The 20956-nt window shown below is 41.5% G+C and overlaps 1 protein-coding gene across 1 annotated transcript in view; it reads right to left on the bottom strand.

Annotated features, from left to right (window-relative positions):
- LOC121545115 (SH3 and cysteine-rich domain-containing protein-like) overlaps window positions 1–2991 on the bottom strand; it is a 57324-nt gene extending 54333 nt beyond the window's left edge. Inside the window, exon 1 of the mRNA XM_041855515.1 lies at window positions 2429–2991. Within this exon, the coding sequence (XP_041711449.1) occupies window positions 2429–2539 (111 nt within the window). The 5' untranslated portion in view covers window positions 2540–2991. The remainder of the gene's footprint in view (window positions 1–2428) is intronic.
- Window positions 2992–20956: the final 17965 nt, after the last annotated feature.

Below are 20956 nucleotides of genomic sequence, written 5' to 3'. Positions count from 1 at the left end.
GGTCCTCTTCTTTTTCCTGTAGTCCACAATCATCTTCTTTGTCTTGATCACGTTGAGGGAGAGGTTGTTGTCCTGGCACCACATGGCCAGGTCTCTGACCTCCTCCCTATAGGCTGTCTCGTCGTTGTCGGTGATCAGGCATACCACTGTTGTGTCATCGGCAAACTTAATGATGGTGTTGGAGTCATGCCTTGCCATGCAGTCATGCGTGAACAGGGAGTACAGGAGGGGACTGAGCATGCACCCCTGAGGGTCCCCCGTGTTGAGGATCAGCGTGGCGGATGTGTTGTTACCTACCCTTACCACCTGGGGGCGGCCCGTCAGGAAGTTCAGGATCAAGTTGCAGAGGTAGGTGTTTAGTCCCAGGGTCCTTAGCTTAGTGATGAGCTTTGAGGGCACTATGGTGTTGAACGCTGAGCTGTAGTCAATGAATAGCATTCTCACATAGGTGTTCCTTTTGTCCAGGTGTGAAAGGGCAGTGTGGAGCGCAATAGAGATTGCATCATCTGTGGATCTGTTGGGACGGTATGCAAATTGGAGTGGGTCTAGGGTTTCTGGGATAATGGTGTTGATGTGAGCCATGACCAGCCTTTCAAAGCACTTCATGGCTACAGACGTGAGTGCTACGGGTCGGTAGTCATTTAGGCAGGTTACCTTAGTGTTCTTGGGCACAGGGACTATGGTGTTCTGCTTGAAACATGTTGGTATTACAGACTCAGACAGGGAGAGGTTGAAAATGTCAGTGAAGACACTTGCCAGTTGGTCAGTGCATGCTCGGAGTACACATCCTGTTAATCCGTCTGGCCCTGCGGCCTTGTGAATGTTGACCTGTTTAAAGGTCTTACTCACATCGGCTACGGAGAGCGTGATCACACAGTTGTCCGGAACAGCTGATGCTCTCATGCATGTTTCAGTGTTACTTGCCTCGAAGCGAGCATAGGAGTAATTTAGCTCTTCTGGTAGGCTCGTGTCACTGGGCAGCTCGTGGCTGTGGTTCCCTTTGTAGTCTGTAACAGTTTGCAAGCCCTGCCACATCCGACGAGCGTCGGAGCCGGTTAGTACGATTCGATCTTAGTCCTGCATTGACGCTTTGCCTGTTTGATGGTTCGTCTGAGGGCATAGCGGGATTTCTTATAAGCTTCCGGGTTAGAGTCCTGCTCCTTGAAAGCGGCAGCTCTACCCTTTAGCTCAGTGCGGATGTTGCCTGTAATCCATGGCTTCTGGTTGGGGTATGTACGTACACTCACTGTGGGGACGACGTCATCGATGCAGTTATTAATGAAGCCAGTGACTGATGTGGTGTACTCCTCAATGCCATCGGAAGAACATATTCCAGTCTGTGCTAGCAAAACAGTCCTGTAGCTTAGCATCTGCTTCATCTGACCACTTTTTTATTGACCGAGTCACTGGTGCTTCCTGTTTTTGCTTGTAAGCAGGAATCAGGAGGATAGAATTATGGTCAGATTTGCCAAATGGAGGACGAGGGAGAGCTTTGTACGTGTCTCTGTGTGTGGAGTAAATGTGGTTTAGAGTATTTTCCCTCTGGTTGCACATTTAACATGCTGGTAGAAATGAGGTAAAACTGATTTAAGTTTCCCTGCATTAAAGTCCCAGCCCACTAGGAGTGCCGCCTCTGTATGAGCGTTTTCCTGTTTGCTTATGGCCATATACAGTTCATTGAGTGCCCTCTTAGTGCCAGCATCGGTTTGTGGTGGTAAATAGACAGCTACGAAGAATATAGATGAAAACTCTCTTGGTAGATAGTGTGGTCTACAGCCTATTATGAGATATTCGTGCCTGTAGTTCGTCCACTTTATTATCAAGTGATTGTAAATTGGCCAATAGTATCGATGGCAAAGGCAGATTAGCCACTCATCGCTGGCTCCTTACCAAGCACCCCGATCTCCTTCCGCGATACCTACTTTTCTTTCTACTGCAAATGACGGGGATGAGGGCCCTGTCAGGTGTCTGGAGCAAATCCCTCTTGTCCGACTCATTAAAGAAAAATTATTTGTCCAGTTCAAGGTGAGTAATTGCTGTTCTGATGTCCAGAAGCTCTTTTCAGTCATAAGAGACGGTAGCAGCAACATTATGTACAAAATAAGTTACAAACATTTTGAAAAAACACACAAAATAGCACCGTTGGTTAAGAGTTCATAAAACGGCAGCCATCCCCTCCGGTGCCATATACAGTGTGAATATGTTTTTGTTTCCACCATGGGGCATGAGCGAAGTATGACCATGTCCAATATATGAGCCATTTAAAATATACAAAATATATAATTAATTGAACAGGCTAAATTTGTCAAATACATGTCCAGATTGAGAGGCATTCATGCATCCTCTTTATCTATTTAAGACCATTCCACGATCTATTATTTCATGGAATGGGTGCATCACCTAAAAACGACCTTCTTGGGTACACTACCTTTGTCTCCTGTCGACTAGTGCTGGGCGCTGGTGATTGAGGTGTCTCGTGCTGCTCGCGCTCGTTCTTGACCAAACTCTCCTCCTGCATGATGTTAGCGGGTGGAATCATTTTCTCTCCTCTTGGACAAAAAAACTGAAAGAACGGCTTCGTGTTGCGTTGAGGAAGTTTTTACGCTCGTGTCCAGCTTTAAATATCCCAGTTGGCTACATATTTCAGTGTTTTTCCTGTCTTCGTCGTGACTTCTTCAACTGTCCCTGTGAAGAGAAGTCTGTCTGATGCTGGCGGTTCTGGAATACCGTTGATGATGTCTGGAATCCCGTCGAAAGGGAAAGGTAGGCTACAGAATCGACTCTGATGAAAATAAAAAAATGTGGTGTGTAGAATAAGGTTTTAAAATGACCTTTAGGTATGTGGACACACACTTGTAAGGCAAATGAGTTATAATTCACCTACTATCGACTCTGTTCAGTGCTTTCCACCACTATTGTGCTGCGTAATGTTGCCAACAATACATCCGTGTCCATGCGCGCGCTGCCTCTGGTTTCGAGCTGTTCGTGCCCTTGCTGTCCTGTCAGTGATCAGCTGGATTCTGCTGTCAGCTTGTTTATGGGTGGATAGCTGAGCCAGAGAGCTGTATATAATGACGAGATGATAATGTCTCCGCCCTGACAATGGGAGTCCTTGTCCCAAGGACGGGAAGGCGCAAAATAAATAGAAACGCATTGGGCTTATTTTGGACAGATTTTGGCTAGACTAAAACCTCTCGCTTCGCCTCTTACTCTCTGTTTGAGCGCTTGCCTCGTGGTGGCTGTGGAGGGATGGGGACTTTCTTGTCAATGTAGTTTGGTAAGGCAGTCCCAGACAGCCTTCTATTTTTGTCATCTACATTTCAGAAAGAATACTACATGTATTTGGTTATTATTATTGGGTCAGACTGAAGCAGGCAGCAGGCAGGCTATCATATTTACATATAAAATATAAATTGAGTGTACAAAACATTAGGAACACCTTCCTAATATTGAGTTGCACCCCCTTTTGCCATCAGAACAGCCTCAATTTGGTGTTGAAGGTGTTCCACAGAGATGCTGGCCAGTGTTTACTCCAATGCTTCCCACAGTTGTCAAGTTGGCTGGATGTCCTTTGGGTGGTGGACCATTCCTGATGTTTTTCCAAATCTCCAGTGTTCAGTGTTTTTGTTGAAAATAAGTGGAACTCTGTAAGGTCGTCGGCTGCCATACCCCCTTCGTGTCAAGGTATGATGAATTGTGCATTCTTTTATGGGTCTTTTGGCAACAATGTTGTACTGGACTAACTGTAGCCCGTCTGTTGCTCTGCACAATTCGTGTCAGCCTCCTTTGTCCTCTTTCATCAATGACCCGTTTTCGACCACTTGCCTGTCGTTGGCTGGATGTCCTTTGGGTGGTGGACCATTCTTGATACACACAGGAAACTGTTGAGCATAGAAAATCCAGCAGCATTACAGTTGTTGACACACTCAAACCGGTGCACCTGGCACCTACTACCATACTCCGTTCAAAGGCACTGAAATATTATGTCTTGCCCATTCACCATCTGAAAGGCACACATACACAATCCATGTCTCAATTGTCTCAAGGCTTAAAAATCCTTCTTTAACCTGTCTCCTTTCCTTCATCTACACTGATTTAAGTAGATTTAACAGGTGACATCAATAAGTGATCATAGCTTTCACCTGGATTCACCTGGTCAGTCTATGTCATGGAAAGAGCAGGTGTTCCTAATGTTTTGTATACCAAGTGTATACTGTATATTATAAACTGGGTGGTTCGAGCCCTGAATGCTGATTGCCTCGGGAGTTTGTGGTATATTGGCCATATACCACACCCCCTCGGGCCTTAACGCTTAAATATACATGTTTGGCATGTTGGGCAATTTGTTTGCAGGGCCTTTGGATTCTACGGAAAATCTCAGTCAATGTCACCTCCTGGGTTCCGTGAGATTCATTCATACATTGATATAATTTATTTTCTGAAATACGGTATGTTATACAATCATGATCAACTTTTCACTATAGTCTAATTCATATTCTGGCAATACTTTCACCTTGAAGTTCTATAATTTTCCTGTCACTCTCCAGATCCAGCATATCTAGTTTAAATTAGAAGACTTGATAACTCTTTCAAGCAATTGGACCAAAATGCCATGACGTTTGGTATAATTAATTTGTGTTTCTGCATACCTTCAACATTACTTCTGCAGGAGAGCAGAAACAGAATTCTGCGCGAGACAGCCAATACAATTAGACAGACATGCGTCTTTATTGCCAATCAATTTGGTATTATTCCCCCAATATGTTGTAGCCACAAACAAATGATGCATATATCTTAAATGTTTTTCTTATGTGTTGTCATTATGTTTTACATTGACTTGTTTTGTAGTACAGGACTCTAATGAAAAAAATTTTTTTACTCACAAATGAATCCCTGTCTTGTGATCCTAGTAGTGACAGATCTCTGTGCCTCCCCCAAGGCTCCCCTGTGAGGTGATGTCCTTGAAATTATAGCAGAGTGAGCTAGACTGCAGCCTCGCTGTGACTTGAATACAAACACCACAACAGAGCAGGATATGAAATACAGATATTATGATACTGATCTTCTATCAGGATGCATTAATCCAAAAATAGTAAGGGTCAGAAATAACAATAGTCTTAACATCATAGCATGGCCTATATGTCTCAAATCAATTCTGATATTTAGTCTACTCTATGGTAAAGTGATACAGGTTTTTGTTATTATCTCCTGCAGGCCTAGTGCTGCTTGAAACGAATGAAGACAGCAATCCCTAAATAACATGGCAGTGGCGTTTATTCAAGGATGCCAAGGGAAGCCAAGCTTCTCAAAAACATTTACCCCCCCAAAAAATATGTTTTATCTTTCGTCTCTCTGTGTTTCATAATTTTCCTTCAATTCATAAGAGGCTAAATGTATCTCACAGGAGAATGCATCCGAGAGAGCGAAACAGCGCCCCTCTGTCTCTCTACGTGTGGGCCATCTATCTGATGCTGTCTGGTCCAAACGAGTATGACATTGTTGCCACCCGTAGCGTTGAAGGCAAGGGAAGCCAGTATGCATCTGGCCTCCCTTCACAAATTGTTTTGCCAATCAGCATTGAGCTAAGCTGAGCGAGCTCAACTGTGAATTGGCCTGGCACACCAAAAAAAAAGTGTCAAGGGAAGGCAGCTTGGATTTGGCGTCACTCCTATCAAATCCCATTGAGAGCATACGTCATTTACAGAAAAACTTGAATTGTTGCATCTCCTTGTGTTGTTGTCCTCCAGTGACTAGCTAGCCAGCTAGCTAAAATTGGCCCTTTCCTAAATTAGCCATGGATGGAAATAGGGATTTGGACTTGTGGTTTACTTAATTCTCCGTACTGGCCAATGATTATAACGGCGATTCTGATCCAACCATTAATTCATACACTGTTGTGCCCCTGGCCTGAGAGGATGGAAGTTCAATATGTAGCTAGATGTATAAGGCTAATGTTAACTAGCTAACGTTGCCCACAAATGGAAGTTAGGCTAGCGAGCAAGCATTTTGGCTTCCTCAGTGATTTTACCCATGCACCACTACTGTAACATGGTAACTTATTTTGTTGTAATCCATAACAGCAGTCAGAAGGACACATTTTGGCCACTAAGTCTTTCTTTCATCAGCATAAAGACTCAACAGTGTCAGATCAACAGGTTCATGACACTTCATTATGCATAATGAAATCAGTCACAAGTGAGTGAGAAGTACTCACACAAGTGAGTGAGTGTGACTCAACCAAGAAAGTGGGTTACAGAGAACCAACTCATCAGTGAATAAGACGAAAATGTATCACCACTTGTAGACAGGAAGTGGGAAAGTGAAGGAGAAGAAACACTATAATTTCTACTCTCAGCTGCTGGTCATGACTGAGAGCCAAAGGGCTAGGAGAGATGCAGGGTTAATTATATCAAATTAAGGGTCTAGGCTGAGGCACTGTGACGAGCTGACTTGTGTAATTTCATGGCTGACAGACTGGTTAACACAGATTCTTTTTTTTTCTATCAGTTCTTTCTTTCTTTCTTTCTTTTCTTTTTTTCTTTCTTTCCTTATTTGTCATGGCTTCCGTTAAGCACCAAGACTCTGCTTAAAGAAAACAAAGGCTAAAGCTTCACCTCTGCCATTGGGAAAATGTTAGTCCAACTTCTCCCATTGTTCTCTCAGGCAAGAGTTCAGATATGACAGTTTGAAGATTTCCAGGGTTGTTTTTCAATTAGCGTTCGGAGACCGAGGTTATTATTTGAGGGAGGAAAAAAAATGTAACTAGATTTATTTTGCATTATGACTCCAATATGCAGTTGCGGTTCCCCAGCTAAACCTGGCAGAGTAATAAAGAGAGTTTGGGATACCTGGGCAACTTTGTTCATTCTAACCTTGACCTTCTACTCATGTTACTGAGAGAATCTAATCCAGGGGGTTTACAGTGTTTGCCAGTCTCTGGAAGAAATCCAGTGAGATTGTTTGCGTGTTATGGAACTCTACAGTATAATGTACATCCTATCAGTATGGGATCTACTAATACATTTTAGTAAGACTTCTCCTTGATTTAGCAAACAACACTATTGAAGTGCTAATCTTCAATTACCTTTTCAGTGAGTGTTCAAACTCTGTTCTTGGTACCAGAATCATAGTGCCAAGCAGCCACTTCATGGAATGCTATTTGCTAGATGGAATGAGGGATGATACATACATGAATTAACTTGGAATTACCTTTCAAGCACTGCATGACTGAAAGTCTTGAATAATGAGAGGTCGTGATCATTAACTTCTCAACTGGATATAAATGGGTGCCAGTTTTATTTTTCACATTGGGGGAAATCCAAAGCACAGAAGAAACACTTAAAAATGACAAATATCCACTTGAAATAGCTTTGACATTCACAGGTTGAATGTTTGAGAGCCCAGTGCGTGTGGTTCCCCTGGCAACATTTCAGCAACTTGCAATTTCCCCCAAATGCAGGAAATACAATTCCATAATTCCATAAAAGTCCATTAGCTTGTGTATCAAATCAAATGAAATTGTATTTGTCACATGCTTCGTAAACAACAGGTCTAGACTAATGGTGAAATGCTTACGGGTCCTTTTCCAACAATGCAGAGTTAAAGATAAAAAAAAAAAAAAAACATTGAAATAGTGACACGAGGAATAAACACACAGTGAATAACGAATAACAAAGCAAGTAAAAATAACATGGCTATATACAGGGAGTACCAGTACTGAGTCGATGTGCATGGGATGTACATATAGGTAGGGGTAAAGTGACTAGGCAACAGGATATATAATAGACTGTAGCAGCAGCGTATGTGGTGAGTGTGAAAGTGTGTGTGTGTGTGTGGCGTCATTATGCATGTGTGCACATGTTATGTCTGTGTGGGCGTATGTAGTGTGTGTGTGTGTGTGTGTGTGTGTGTGTGTGTGTGTGTGTGTATGTGTGTGTTGGGATGTCAGTGTAAGTATGTGTGAGTGTGTGGGTAGAGTCAGTGCAAGAGAGTTAGTGCAAAATAAATAAATACATGTAAATTAAATGTTTATGTTGACAGCTACTGTACATCCGGTGGATCAGAATGATTAGAAAGTATAAAAGGTAAGAGTTCTTTGTGTAATCTATTCTGGGAGAGGACAGTATGGCACAAGCCCATCTATTAGCAATCAATGTAATTCTAAATTGGAGAAAATGGAAATCAAATGAAGAATACTCCAATCTCAGCCCTTTAACAACCTAATGTACAGTACCGACACCAATATCAACCATCCTTTGATTTAATTTCAGATGAAGAAATATAGAAACTCAGGCCCAGGGTGGCTATTCAAAGGATTGGAGGTCATAATATTTACTATATGGATGTTGTGTGCTACACAGAGAATAGAGAAACAATGGGTTTGGCTGTGATGGATGCGTCTTTTGCGATAACGGTCAATGCCTTGGGAGTGCCTTTCATGATTTAGTCCTTGTACGTTGCAGACATATCCACAGAATCAGTGCTGTGCTGTCAGACCCACTGCCTCCAGAGAACACACACCACACACACACATAACATCCATTAGAGCCCAGAGATTCTACTAATTAAGGGGAGGTCATTTCAAGTCTCTCAGTGGTCTCATCACCTACTGTGTGTAGCTAGTATAAAAACACGCTCAATATTCTCTGCTTTTTACCATTATAACATTACATTTATAGTCATCACAAAGGAACGAGAGAGCTGGTGTGTTAATAATAATAATCATAATACAAATAATAATCCTATGTGTTCAATTGAGAGCGCTTCTGCGTTTTCTCAGCTCTCAATGTATGAACATCTACACAGTCTGGTCCAAGACCACAGCCTTTCCACCAGTCCCTATGATCCCATAACCGTTCTGTGGCTCCCACCATTCTGTAGGCCTATGAAAAGCCTGAGCACCTCCTATTAGATATGACTGATCTCTTAAAGACTGTGGTCCTGATGGGAGCCTCTTTCCTAGGTTAAGCTACCCAGTCCTGAATGCTGTCCTGTACTGTGTCCATTATCCATGCATTAGCCTCTGGGAAAGGGACTAGCTACCAAGATACCTGTTTTTATTTTTGTTTGAGTATTTTTTGTGAGTATTGTTCTGCCACAAGCATTTGGCATTTAGCAGCTTATTGGTAATGTTGACTCTGCCAAACCACATGTTACACGTTACACATGTGCACATTGTAATGATGTCATTGTCGCTGCCAAACCACACCCAATTCAAACACGGTATGATGATTATGGAGGCAAATGGAGATATTGGCTACAGAATCAAGGTTTTGTCTATGAGCCATATGCATCTGTGATTACCATGCTAATCCTTACATAACAGATGATGATATAGGCTACTAGGTTTCAGAATCACTAAATATACAGAAGCCTCATTCTCAGTACCTTCACCAGGTTGTCAGACCTTCTGGTTTTATTTTGGGACCTGTCGAGTTAAACGTGTGAATAATGTACTGGGGTAATTGTGCTCACTAGCTGTTTGCACCAAGGAGCTGAGAATACTCCACTGAACAAAACTATAAATGCAACATGTAAAGTGTTGGTCCCATGTTTCATGAGCTGAAATAAAAGATCCCAGAAATGTTCCATATGCACATTTTGTCCACAAATGTGTTTACGTCCCTGTTAGTGAGCATTTTTCCTTTGCCAAGATAATCCATCCACCTGACAGGTGTGGCATATCAAGAAGCTGATTAAACAGCATGATCATTACACAGGTGCACCTTGTGCTGGGGACAATAAAAGGCCACTCTAAAATGTGCAGTTTTGTCACACAACACGTGCTATATTGAAATAATATGATACAGCTGCTCGGTTCCCTCCCTATAATGCTCTACAATTAACCTAGAATTAGTCACTAGTACTGATATAGCATATGCAGAAAGGCTTTTTATGGCTATTTGTTTTGACTTTTGTTGGAGATCGTTTTGCGTTACAGTAGAACACATTTCCCTATGCCGGCTGCTCAATTCTCATTCCACACCAAAAACAGTGCCAGAATGAGATAAGATGATCAAAATAACTGTAGATTGGAAAGGGACTCTCTATCTCTCTCTACTTCATGAATTACATTTGCCTTGATGCTGATCAAAATGTCAGGATACAATTTTTTTCCGATGCATTTGTCTCTGCCAAAATCTCAACTTCCCTCTTTTTGGTTCTCAGCTCCCCTGAGAGACTAAACATGTCGGCCAGTTATTCTTAGAATGTAGTTTCCTTCATTCACACATGGTGTTAACTGCTTTGATGCCAACAAGAAATGGTAAAGGTAGCACTTTACATTACAGTGCTAATTATCACTGTTTATCAGGCGAGAATGTACTGTACTGTACTTACATATTTATGTGGTAATACTTATATTTTTAAATAACCACAAAATCAACAAGTTCTTACGTAAGATGTTCTTTGGATGTTACCCTGGTGTGATACCACTGTAATGTAACGTGTCAGGCCATCGGCAAAAACTTTACAAAAAAATCACACTTTTGACGTATGAGTGAGGAGGAAAATGTCATAATTTAACAACGTCTAAATCATTATGCTGACACCACCCTGTAAAAAAATGTACCTTTAAAGTTGAAGCGCTGCAAATGTATCTGTATTTCAGTGAAATGTTAAAGTTATGGATGAAAGATTGCTAATTCCCTTCATAATTGCCTTTCTTTGGCATGAATTCTCTCTGATGGCCATATTAACTACTACAGGCTGTGGGAATGTCAGCACTCCAGTTATTCTAATGGGATTTTGATCAGGAAGCTAACAAGCTTTAAGTCTCACACTGACAGAGGACACCTCAACCTCAGAAAACACAATGTTCAAAACAAAAATGTGACCGAAATATACTGTGACCCCACCCAACATAACCTGACACACACCTCCCATACTGTCTGTACCGACTGGCGAAAGAGGCACAGCGTGTGTGGAGTAATGGGTAAATGGATTCCCTAAGAAGCTGTACACTGGCACCGGGCTAATTAACCCAACTCATAATGAGGAATCCAAGGAATGGTCTCAGCAGGGAGGTAGACTGATGAGAAATAAAAGACAGAAACTATTATTATAAAGTGAATGTTGCTTTTAAGATCAAAAATTATAATCGATGGCGGTGCACAGTATCACTTTTTTAAACCGAATAATATTGATACCATGGTCAGGGTGTAATAGTGCCTGTGAAGCATCATTAGATATCAGATTTTACTTGAATATCCTTTTAGTTAAATTGGTTGAAAGCTGATTTATGAAGTCTGATGTGAAAGTGGGTGTGTGTTATACCACAAAAACTCAATAGGTGTATGTGTTTTTTTTATTGAAAATGTAAAATGCACTGCCTAAATGCTTAGAATGGAGAAAATATAGGACTCCCTTTTCATTGTCTTTGCCGAGTGTCATGTTTAGAACTTTTCATCCTCTGTATTTCATCCAGTGACGCAAACAACTGAACCCCTAACACCACGATGCTGGTCTCCAGTTGGTCACTCCGTCTCTGTGTTCACCAGCCAGCGTTAATGAGGCTGCAGACTTGGGCTAAAAACAGCACGCAACAGTACCAGCAGCCCCCTGCCTCACTGAAAGCATCTCTCTCCTAGAGTGGCACTGTGGCAAAGGCTGCCTAACCCCAGGGAGAGATGCAACACACATTGAGGGCCCCACACAATGAAGATGGTCTGGTAGTGAGGCCATTGACAACTTGCAACCTGGAGAACCCCAGAGTTGTATTTTTCCCCTTAATTTTTTTTAGAGCACATATTCCTCTCATTCCCTCAATCCACACATTGCTCATTCTTAGCTGAGGTGATTCCTCTATATAAGTGCTAATTGTCAGAAGGTATTATGAGTGCAGCAAAATAACACCTGCCACCTGTGAGTAGGCACCTACAAGGATAATACAGTTTCTTCAACATATGCAGCTGTGCTGAACAACATTTTCATCTAAAAGCAACATGCTCATACCTAAGAGAAAATGACACCACGTTAGAAGAAGCTGTCAGTTGCTCAACTTTCATGAAAAGTTTTTCTTACTGTACTGTACAGGAGATCTCAATCATGGATGTCTGAACCTGACATATTGGAATATGGCTCTAAATAGCACAATGTGTGGCCCCTGGTTTTTGGCGGACTCTGTGGCTGTGTGCTTTAAACTGAGTGCCAGGGGGAACGCTCTCATATCGCTCCCATAACCTCTACCTACCTAATGAGGTATGTGGTTATTAGTTAGCGTAATGTTGGCACAAGGTCTCACAGGCAGCACTAAAGACATATGTCATACATGCTGAATGTATATGAAAAGGCTGAAAGGCATTGTTATATTATGCTACTATCTGTCATACCTTTCCTCAGTTGTTAACTGTGATGGTAAACCATTCTCTTTTAGATATTCTCATAAATGTTAAGATATTTTGTTATGGCAGCCGATAACTCAGTTTCAACTCATATATCTTTCAAGATAACCATCACATACAAAAGCATTGCTTTTATACTTGAATTTACCTTTGATCTATATGGGGAGAGCTCAGATAAGATGTTTCATATGTAAACAGAGATTTATCCAAAGCCCTACATTTGACAGAAAATAAAGTTGTTTATAAATGTGTGAATAACTAGCTTACTAACATTTACAAATGTGGGAGTAATGATTAATAAATGCTAAGCAAACTGTTAGCAAAATACTTATAAATGGTTTATTACTGAACATTATTATAAAGTGTGACCAAAAGAGCATTGGTATACAGTACCAGTATTAAGAGGATGTTCTATGAAACCATGTTAGCATACAATGACATTCTAGACGATTCTGTGCTTCCAACTTTGTGGCAACAGTTTGGGGAAGGCCTTTTCCTGTTTCAGCATGACAATGCCCCCGTGCACAAAGCGAGGTCCATACAGAAATGGTTTGTTGAGATCGGTGTGGAAGAACTTGACTGGCCTGCACAGAGCCCTGACCTCAACCCCATGAAACACATTTGGGACGAATTGGAACGTCGACTGCGAGCGAGGCCTAATCGCCCAACATTAGTGCCCGACCTCACTAATGCTCTTGTGGCGGAATGGAAGCAAGTCCCCACAACAATGTTCCAACATCTAGTGGAAAGCCTTCCCAGAAGAGTGGAGGCTGTTATAGCAGCAAAGGGGGGACCAACTCCATATTAATGCCCATGATTTTGGAATGAGAGGTTCGACGAGCAGGTGTCCACATACTTTGGGTCATGTAGTGTATTTATATTAGACTAAATGGGTTTATTTGTGGGTATGACTCCAGAGGCTATGACTGAATCAACAGGCACTCTGCTAAAATGTGTTGGGTTGCTGAAGAAAGCAGCACAAATAATTCCATTTTGCTTCTGTAATTGTTTCTTCATTAGCTCACTTTACTCTCATTTCTTGTTTCTAGGTAGCATCAATTCTCCACCCAAGTAATTTCTTACCATAGGAATCTCATTATTGTTTTGAAAGAATGGGTTATTCCTATCTGACACAAAAAGAAACTCAGTGACATGAAACACATTATTTTGGTAATGATCCCCAATAACACTTCAATTATACCCTATAAAGGAACTCTTTAATAGAGAAATGGAGAGAAACTTCAAGAATATCAGCTCATTCTCATATTTCCCCCCATAAATGTGATCGGTTTCTTCATTTGGCCTTTAGTGTTACGGCAACATAACATGTCTCCGATACGGACTTCTAACACAGAAGCCTTGTTATCAGAGTACCATCTGTGGAAGACAACTGCCTCACATCAATTTCTAATCAAAACTTAACCCTGAGCTGAGGAAGGGGAAAAGACTGCACAATTACTCCCATTCTCCCTCCCCTCTCTCTCTCTCTCTCTCTCTCTCTGTTTTTCTCTGTTTCTCTCTCTCCCCCATCTCTTCTCCCTTTTATCAGCTATTGGAGGCAGCTGGCGGCGGAGGCAGGCTGGGAGCAGACCAGGATGAATGAACTGGGCCCCAAATCATAGCCTTTGCTACAAAGGTGTCAGATTAACTCCAAACGCCCCCCACAAGAAGACGGCTGCCTCGAACAGGACCATGGTGATGGCATGCTCCAATTAACGGTGCAACTGATGCTTTTGAGCATCCCAAAAATATCTGGGTTTGTATTGTTTTCAAACACGACTGATCCTCAGCCCCTCTCAACCTGTCCAACAGTCCCTAATCCATACAAAGACCAAATCAAGCATCATGAACACATTTGTGAATCTAATTTTATGCAGTTGGGGTCAATTTCATCTCGATCTCATTCATTTCAGGAATTTAATCACACTCCAATATGATGGGATGCCATGTCCAGAATAACTTGGAATGATTTCTCACCTGTACAGAAAATACAAGTATGGAATACATGTTCAAAATACTTTCAAATGAGAAAAGCCATAAGACTATGTAGTGAAGAAAACACTGTTAATTTCTGATAATTCATCTCAATTAACATGTAATGAGATTAGTGGAGCTCTGAAGAAAAAACAATCAATGAGTAAGCGAGGCAGCTTTCAGCCAAGACTGAGTCACAATAGGTAGTTGGAAGGTCAACAACATTACTGTTGAACTACAAAGCAATATTGCGTGATAGTTCCCTAGTGTGAGTCCTCCTTCATTTCCTGAGTGCTATCTGAGTACCATTAAGGACACACTTATTTTCCATTACAAAGCATCAAGAGGAGAGACCAAACCCATTTTCAAAAGCAAGAGAAAACAGAACGCTGAAAATAGATCCAAATGAATATACATTACATCCAGTAAGGAGACTCTCTTTGTTGTTGAGACTTTCTTGTCTTGCCTGTGAATCATCGACTGAGGCGGGTGGTGAGGGTGGTGGGGATGTTCCCCAAGACTCTTGTCCTCCATTTAGTTTAACAACATCTAATTGGCTGTTGCTACAATACCTTCCGATGCGTGATGTCAGGAGGCAAGAAATGACTCCCAGAGTAGACGCAAAAATGATTTCCAACTTTTTATACTCATCCTGGGAACCCTTTATTGCACTGCAACAGACCTCATCACGCACAGCTTTGACTAAGTCATGTAAGCCTGCACTCTTAGAAAAAAGGGTTCCAAAGGGGTTCTTCGGCTATCCCCATAGGAGAACCCTTTTTGGTTCCAGGTAAAACCCTTTTTGGTTCCAGGTAGAACCATTTCAGATTCCAGGTAGAACCAAAAGGGTTCTACCTGGAACCAAAAAGGGTTCTTCAAAGGGTTCTCCTATGGGGACAGCCGAAGAACCCTTTTAGGTTCTAGATAGCACGTTTTTGTGTATTCGTTTGAAGCAAATGCGGAGGTGATCTAGATTCAAACCAGTGTCCTTATTGTATATTCTTGTCATTATAACAATCTAAAAGTTGTCTGAACCCCTTTGAGGGATTGCATAGTTTTAGTTGTAGTTCTGGTAGTTTAGATATTGTTAAGTGATTGATTACTTCATAAAACCTATGAATGATAGCACTGTATATTCCTGCGCCTCCATCTAACCATTTAGTAGACAGTTGGGCCCCATAAAGCAATCATAATAAGACAGAGGGCAGGAGCAAGGTGCTGTCAGAGAATGTAATTATTATGAAATACTGGCGTAGGGTGCGTTCCTAAAGGTAATGTTCTCCTGCTAATCTGTTGCTATGGGTATGGTTGAGATAGAGTTCAGGCACTGTAATGCTCATTAAGCTGTCGGCTGTGTGCTCTCAGCTTCTGTTATTTTCAAATTGGCAAGTCATTCATACTCATCTGGACAGTTTTGGATCCTATGGCAACAGATACACTACATGACCAAAAGTATGTGGACACTTGCTCGTCGAACATCTCATTCCAAAATCATGGGCATTAATATGGAGTTGGTCCCCCCTTTGCTGCTATAACAGCCTCCACTCTTCTGGGAAGGCTTTCCACTAGATGTTGGAACATTGCTGCGGGGACTTGCTTCCATTCCGCCACGAGCATTAGTGAGGTCGGGCACTGATGTTGGGCAACCCATTTCAAGAAGCTCTTGATGAACAGTTCTTGTGCTGATGTTGCTTCCAGAGGCAGTTTGGAACTTGGTAGTGAGTGATGCAACCGAGGACAGATGATTTTTACGCGCTTCAGCACTCGGATGTCCTGTTCTGTGAGCTTGTGTGGCCTACCACTTCGCGGCTAGGCCATTGTTGCTCCTAGACGTTTCCACTTCACAATAACAGCACTTACAGTTGACCGGGGCAGCTCTAGCAGGGTGGAAATATGACGAACTGACTTGTTGGAAAGGTGGCATCCTATGACGGTGCCACGTTGAAAGTCACTGAGCTCTTCAGTAAGGCCATTCTACTGCCAATATTTGTCTATGGAGATTGCATGGCAGTGTGTTCGATTCTATACACTTGTCAGCAAAAGGTGTGGCTGAAATACTTTTGTATATATAGTGTATTGTGATTGTCTTGAGATTATGGGGGATTTTTCAAAGGAGAATGACTGTGATAAAATACAATACAACATTCTTCTTTTTAATTTGTATAATAATATTTCATTTTTTTCAGCAAAAATAATTATCCACTCCATGTAGAAAAGTATAGACGCACACAAACAATGACTACATCTCATACAATACAACTTTCATTTACACAAATACAGAGCTAGTGTACATTAATACAAACATTGTGCAGTTAGTTTCCGCTTATTTCCATAGAATGGGTATGAACCATGGATGAGGACATTCCGCTGTGCTGAAGTGACCTCCCTGACAGCCAAAAGAGGGTGTAAATCTGCCTAAATGACACCCACTTTGACACATTCCCTGCGACACCCGCCCTGCAGCTTGCAGTTTTATGAGACTGATGTCTGTTAGGTCATCAATCTCTCTTCCCCTGGTTGGAGCTGAGACGTAGAGCAAATCGCTCTTCACCTCAACCAAGCCTAGCCAGGCCTCAGAATTACCTCTCTGCTCAGTCTCCTGCACAATTTGAGAAAGTGCTATCTAGAACCTAAAAGGGTTATTCAGCTGTCCCCATAGGAGAACCATTTGAAGAATCATTTTTGGTTCCAGGTAGAACCCTTTTGGTTCCAGGTAGAACTTTTGAGTGACATATAGAACCCTTTACACAGAGGGTTCTACATGGAACCCAAAAGAGTTCTACCTGGAACCAAAAAGGGTTCTATCTAGAACCAAAAAGGGTTCTCTTATGGGGACAGCCAAAGAACCCTTTTGGAACTTGTTTTTCTAAGAGTGCAGTGCCATGCCTCAACTCTCTACACATTTCTCAGAAAGATTAATTGAGGCTAGTTGCCACATTTTCCCCAAAGCAAAACTTCATCACTTTGCTGTCGAAGTGTCTTGTTCCTGGGGCCCTTTGAAGACTGACAACGAAATAACAACACTAACAGTCATAGTCTGTGACAGAGACGAATTTAAAAGTTATAAATGGTCATGGCAATGTCTGGGAAGTGAGGAGAACTTCAAGAGCATTGGGAAGTTTCTGTGCTTAATTACTTGTCTGTTTATAAAGAGTTTCCGGCAAACAAAAGAGGCATTGATGAAAAGCACAGTAGCTCGACAAGTTGAAAAACCCTGTTGGTCAAGCCTATATGACAAATAGGAGCACTCTATTCAGGAAACCCTTTGTGGTAGCTAGCAGCCTAGTTGAAATGGCAAAGGGAGTGTAGGAACTCTAATAATTTATCAAAATGACTTTGTATCCTGTATATAACATGGTGTCAGAAGTGGGATCTACAGTCATTTTGACAAAATTGTTATATATGGATGAGGCTGAGAGACATGAGTCAGGTTAAGATGTTAAAGGACCTAAACATGGATTATCTGAGAGGATTATATGGCAACAATACAGGTCATGCATCCAAGTATTTGATCTTGAGCAATATCGAATTAACCCTTTATAGGACAAGTTGTGGCAGGCATTTGTAAGGGAGAATTCAAAAGGGCCAAAACTCCATGTCACATTATTGCATCCACTTATTGTGGAAATGTTACTTAGGCCAAGGGAAAGAAGTTTACTTTTGCAGACACAATCTCTCATGGGGCTTCTCATGTCATGGTCCGCTTATTTGCTCTTAGAAGCACAGTAACCTGTTTTGAGGAGCTTTACGTATATCAAATCAAATCAAATGTTATTGGCCACATGCGCCGAATACAACAGGTGCAGACATTACAGTGAAATGCTTACTTACAGCCCTTAACCAACAGTGCATTTAATTTTAACAAAAAAGTAAAAATAAAACAACAAAAAAAGTGTTGAGAAAAAAAGAGCAGAAGTAAAATAAAATAACAGTAGGGAGGCTATATATACAGGAGGGTACCGGTGCAGAGTCAATGTGCGGGGGCACCGGCTAGTTGAGGTAGTTGAAGTAATATGTACATGTGGGCAGAGTTAAAGTGATTCTATCTTGGATTACGAAACTGTCTCAATGTCACCCTAAGGTCTATATTAACAGTTAACAATGCCACGTCGTGACACTGAGCTCTATTTGATGAACTCTCCACAGACATCTCCCAGCATCTAAAATAGGCAGGAAGCTCTTGGTGGAAGTAAGAGACAAAGTATGCCAAGGACTCGCACGGAAAACAGACTGGCCTGGATCATCTTGGGCCTTCGAGAAAGAGAGTAGTAAGAAAAAAAAGAATGAGGTTAACTAGAATCTTCAAAGTTATTAGCCTCCCAAGGGAATGAAGGAGAGAGGGGAGCTTTTAAAGATTTTGAAAGAACTGAAGGTATCATGGTGGATAGGGCCAGGGCAGGTGACCCCTTTGACAGATCTGAGCAAATGACAACTTTTTAAAATGTTTTTTATTTGTGCTTTTCCTCTAGTGTGCTACTGTAGCATGAACAGAAACTAAAGGATAAATTTTTGCTTGGGACCCTGCTATTTCAGAATAAGTCTGGAGGATGCGAAAGTATTCACCCCCCTTGGCATTTTTCCTATTTTGTTGCCTTATAATGTGGAATTAAAATGGATTTTTTGGGGGGTTTGTATAATTTGATTTACACAACATGCCTACCCCTTTGAATATGCAAAATAATTGTTTTTGTGAAACAAACAAGAAATGAGACAAAAAAACTGAAGACTTGAGCGTGCATAACTATTCATCCCCCCAAAGTCAATACTTTGTAGAGCCACCTTTTGCAGCAATTACAGCTGCAAGTCTCTTGGGGTATGTCTCTATAAGCTTGGCACATCTAGCCACTGGGATTTTTGCCCATTCTTCAAGGCAAAACTGCTCCAGCTCCTTCAAGTTGGATGGGTTCCGCTGGTGTACAGCAATCTTTAAGTCATACCACAGATTCTCAATTGGATTGAGGTCTGGGCTTTGACTAGGCCATTCCAAAAACATCCCCACAGCATGATGCTGCCACCACCATGCTTCACTGTGGGGATGGTGTTCTCGGGGTGATGAGAGGTGTTGGGTTTGCGCCAGACATAGCGTTTTCCTTGATGGCCAAAAAACTAGTCTCAACTGACCAGAGTACCTTCTTCCATATGTTTGGGGAGTCTCCCACATGCCTTTTGGTGAACACCAAATGTGTTTGCTTATTTTTCTCTTTATGCAATGGCTTTTTTCTGGCCACTCTTCCGTAAAGCCCAGCTCTGTGGAGTGTACGGCTTAAAGTGGTCCAATGGACAGACACTCCAATCTCCGCTGTGGAGCTTTGCAGCTCCTTCAGGCTTATCTTTGGTCTCTTTGTTGCCTCTCTGATTAATGCCCTCCTTACCTGGTCCGTGAGTTTTGGTGGGCAGCCCTCTCTTGGCAGGTTTGTTGTGGTGCCATATTCTTTCCATTTTTTAATAATGGATTTAATGGGGCTCCGTGGGATGTTCAAAGTTTCTGATATATTTTTATAACCCAACCTTGATCAGTACTTCTCCACAACTTTGTCCCTGACCTGTTTGGAGAGCTCCTTGGTCTTCATGGTGCCGCTTGCTTGGTGGTGCACCTTGCTTGGTGGTGCCGCTTGCTTAGTGGTGTTGCAGACTCTGGGGCCTTTCAGAACAGGTGTATATATACTGAGATCATGTGACAGATCATGTGACACTTAGATTGCACACAGGTGGAATTTATTTAACTAATTATGTGACTTCTGAAGGTAATTGGTTGCACGAGATCTTATTCAGGGGCTTCATAGCAAAGGGGGTGAATACATATGCACGCACCACTTTTCCATTATTTATCGAACAAGTTATTTTTTTCATTTCACTTCACCAAATTTGTTGTGTATTACATGAAACCAAATAAAAATCCATTTAAATTACAGGTTGTAATGCAACAAAATAGGAAAAACGCCAAGGGGGATGAATACTTTTGCAAGGCACTGTAGAATGGTACTACTGTCACTATTTTGAAATGAAGCATTGTGTATAACATTATAAAATGCCTACACATTCATGAGGAAAAAGGGGTCATACATTATAATACAAAGAATGTGCTCTACCACTTGGCTACATATGCATAAAATGTAAAGCAATTTACTGATGTAATTCTTGATACAGTATAACAATTCAGTCAATAGTGAATCTACACTGCCACCCAGTGGTGATCTAGTGTCACTCTATGGAAATGCACAACTACCTAATGGTGGTAATTTTTGCCTGTTCTGTGTTTACAATCAAAATATAGCCAATCATACCATCAACTGTTGACACTATTTACAGCAATGACAACTTGTATGGATTTATATTACAACATTGTGAAAGTCAGTAACAGAGTTTTTAAAAAATGGTCTATTATCAAACAGGGATGATAAAGAATGAGTCTGGAGTTTAAATCACCAGCCAATCTTTATTTACGTTTCAACACAAAACAGAAAAAGACAGTTCTTTCTTCCATTTGGCAGAATACAGACATATGGCAGGCATTTAATCAGAGACCATTAAATGGCATGGTCACTAGTTAGCCAAAACATAAATTGTGGCAAAATAGAATACAAACACAAAGCTGGTGACTGAAATGTCAATAAAGACCCCTTTTTATCAATGAGAATGTG

Source organism: Coregonus clupeaformis, chromosome 29, assembly GCF_020615455.1.
Source record: "Coregonus clupeaformis isolate EN_2021a chromosome 29, ASM2061545v1, whole genome shotgun sequence".
In the NCBI taxonomy this organism is placed as follows: Eukaryota; Metazoa; Chordata; class Actinopteri; order Salmoniformes; family Salmonidae; genus Coregonus; species Coregonus clupeaformis.
The sequence above is the reverse complement of the archived record's forward strand: the minus strand, read 5'-3'. Positions and strand labels throughout refer to the sequence as shown.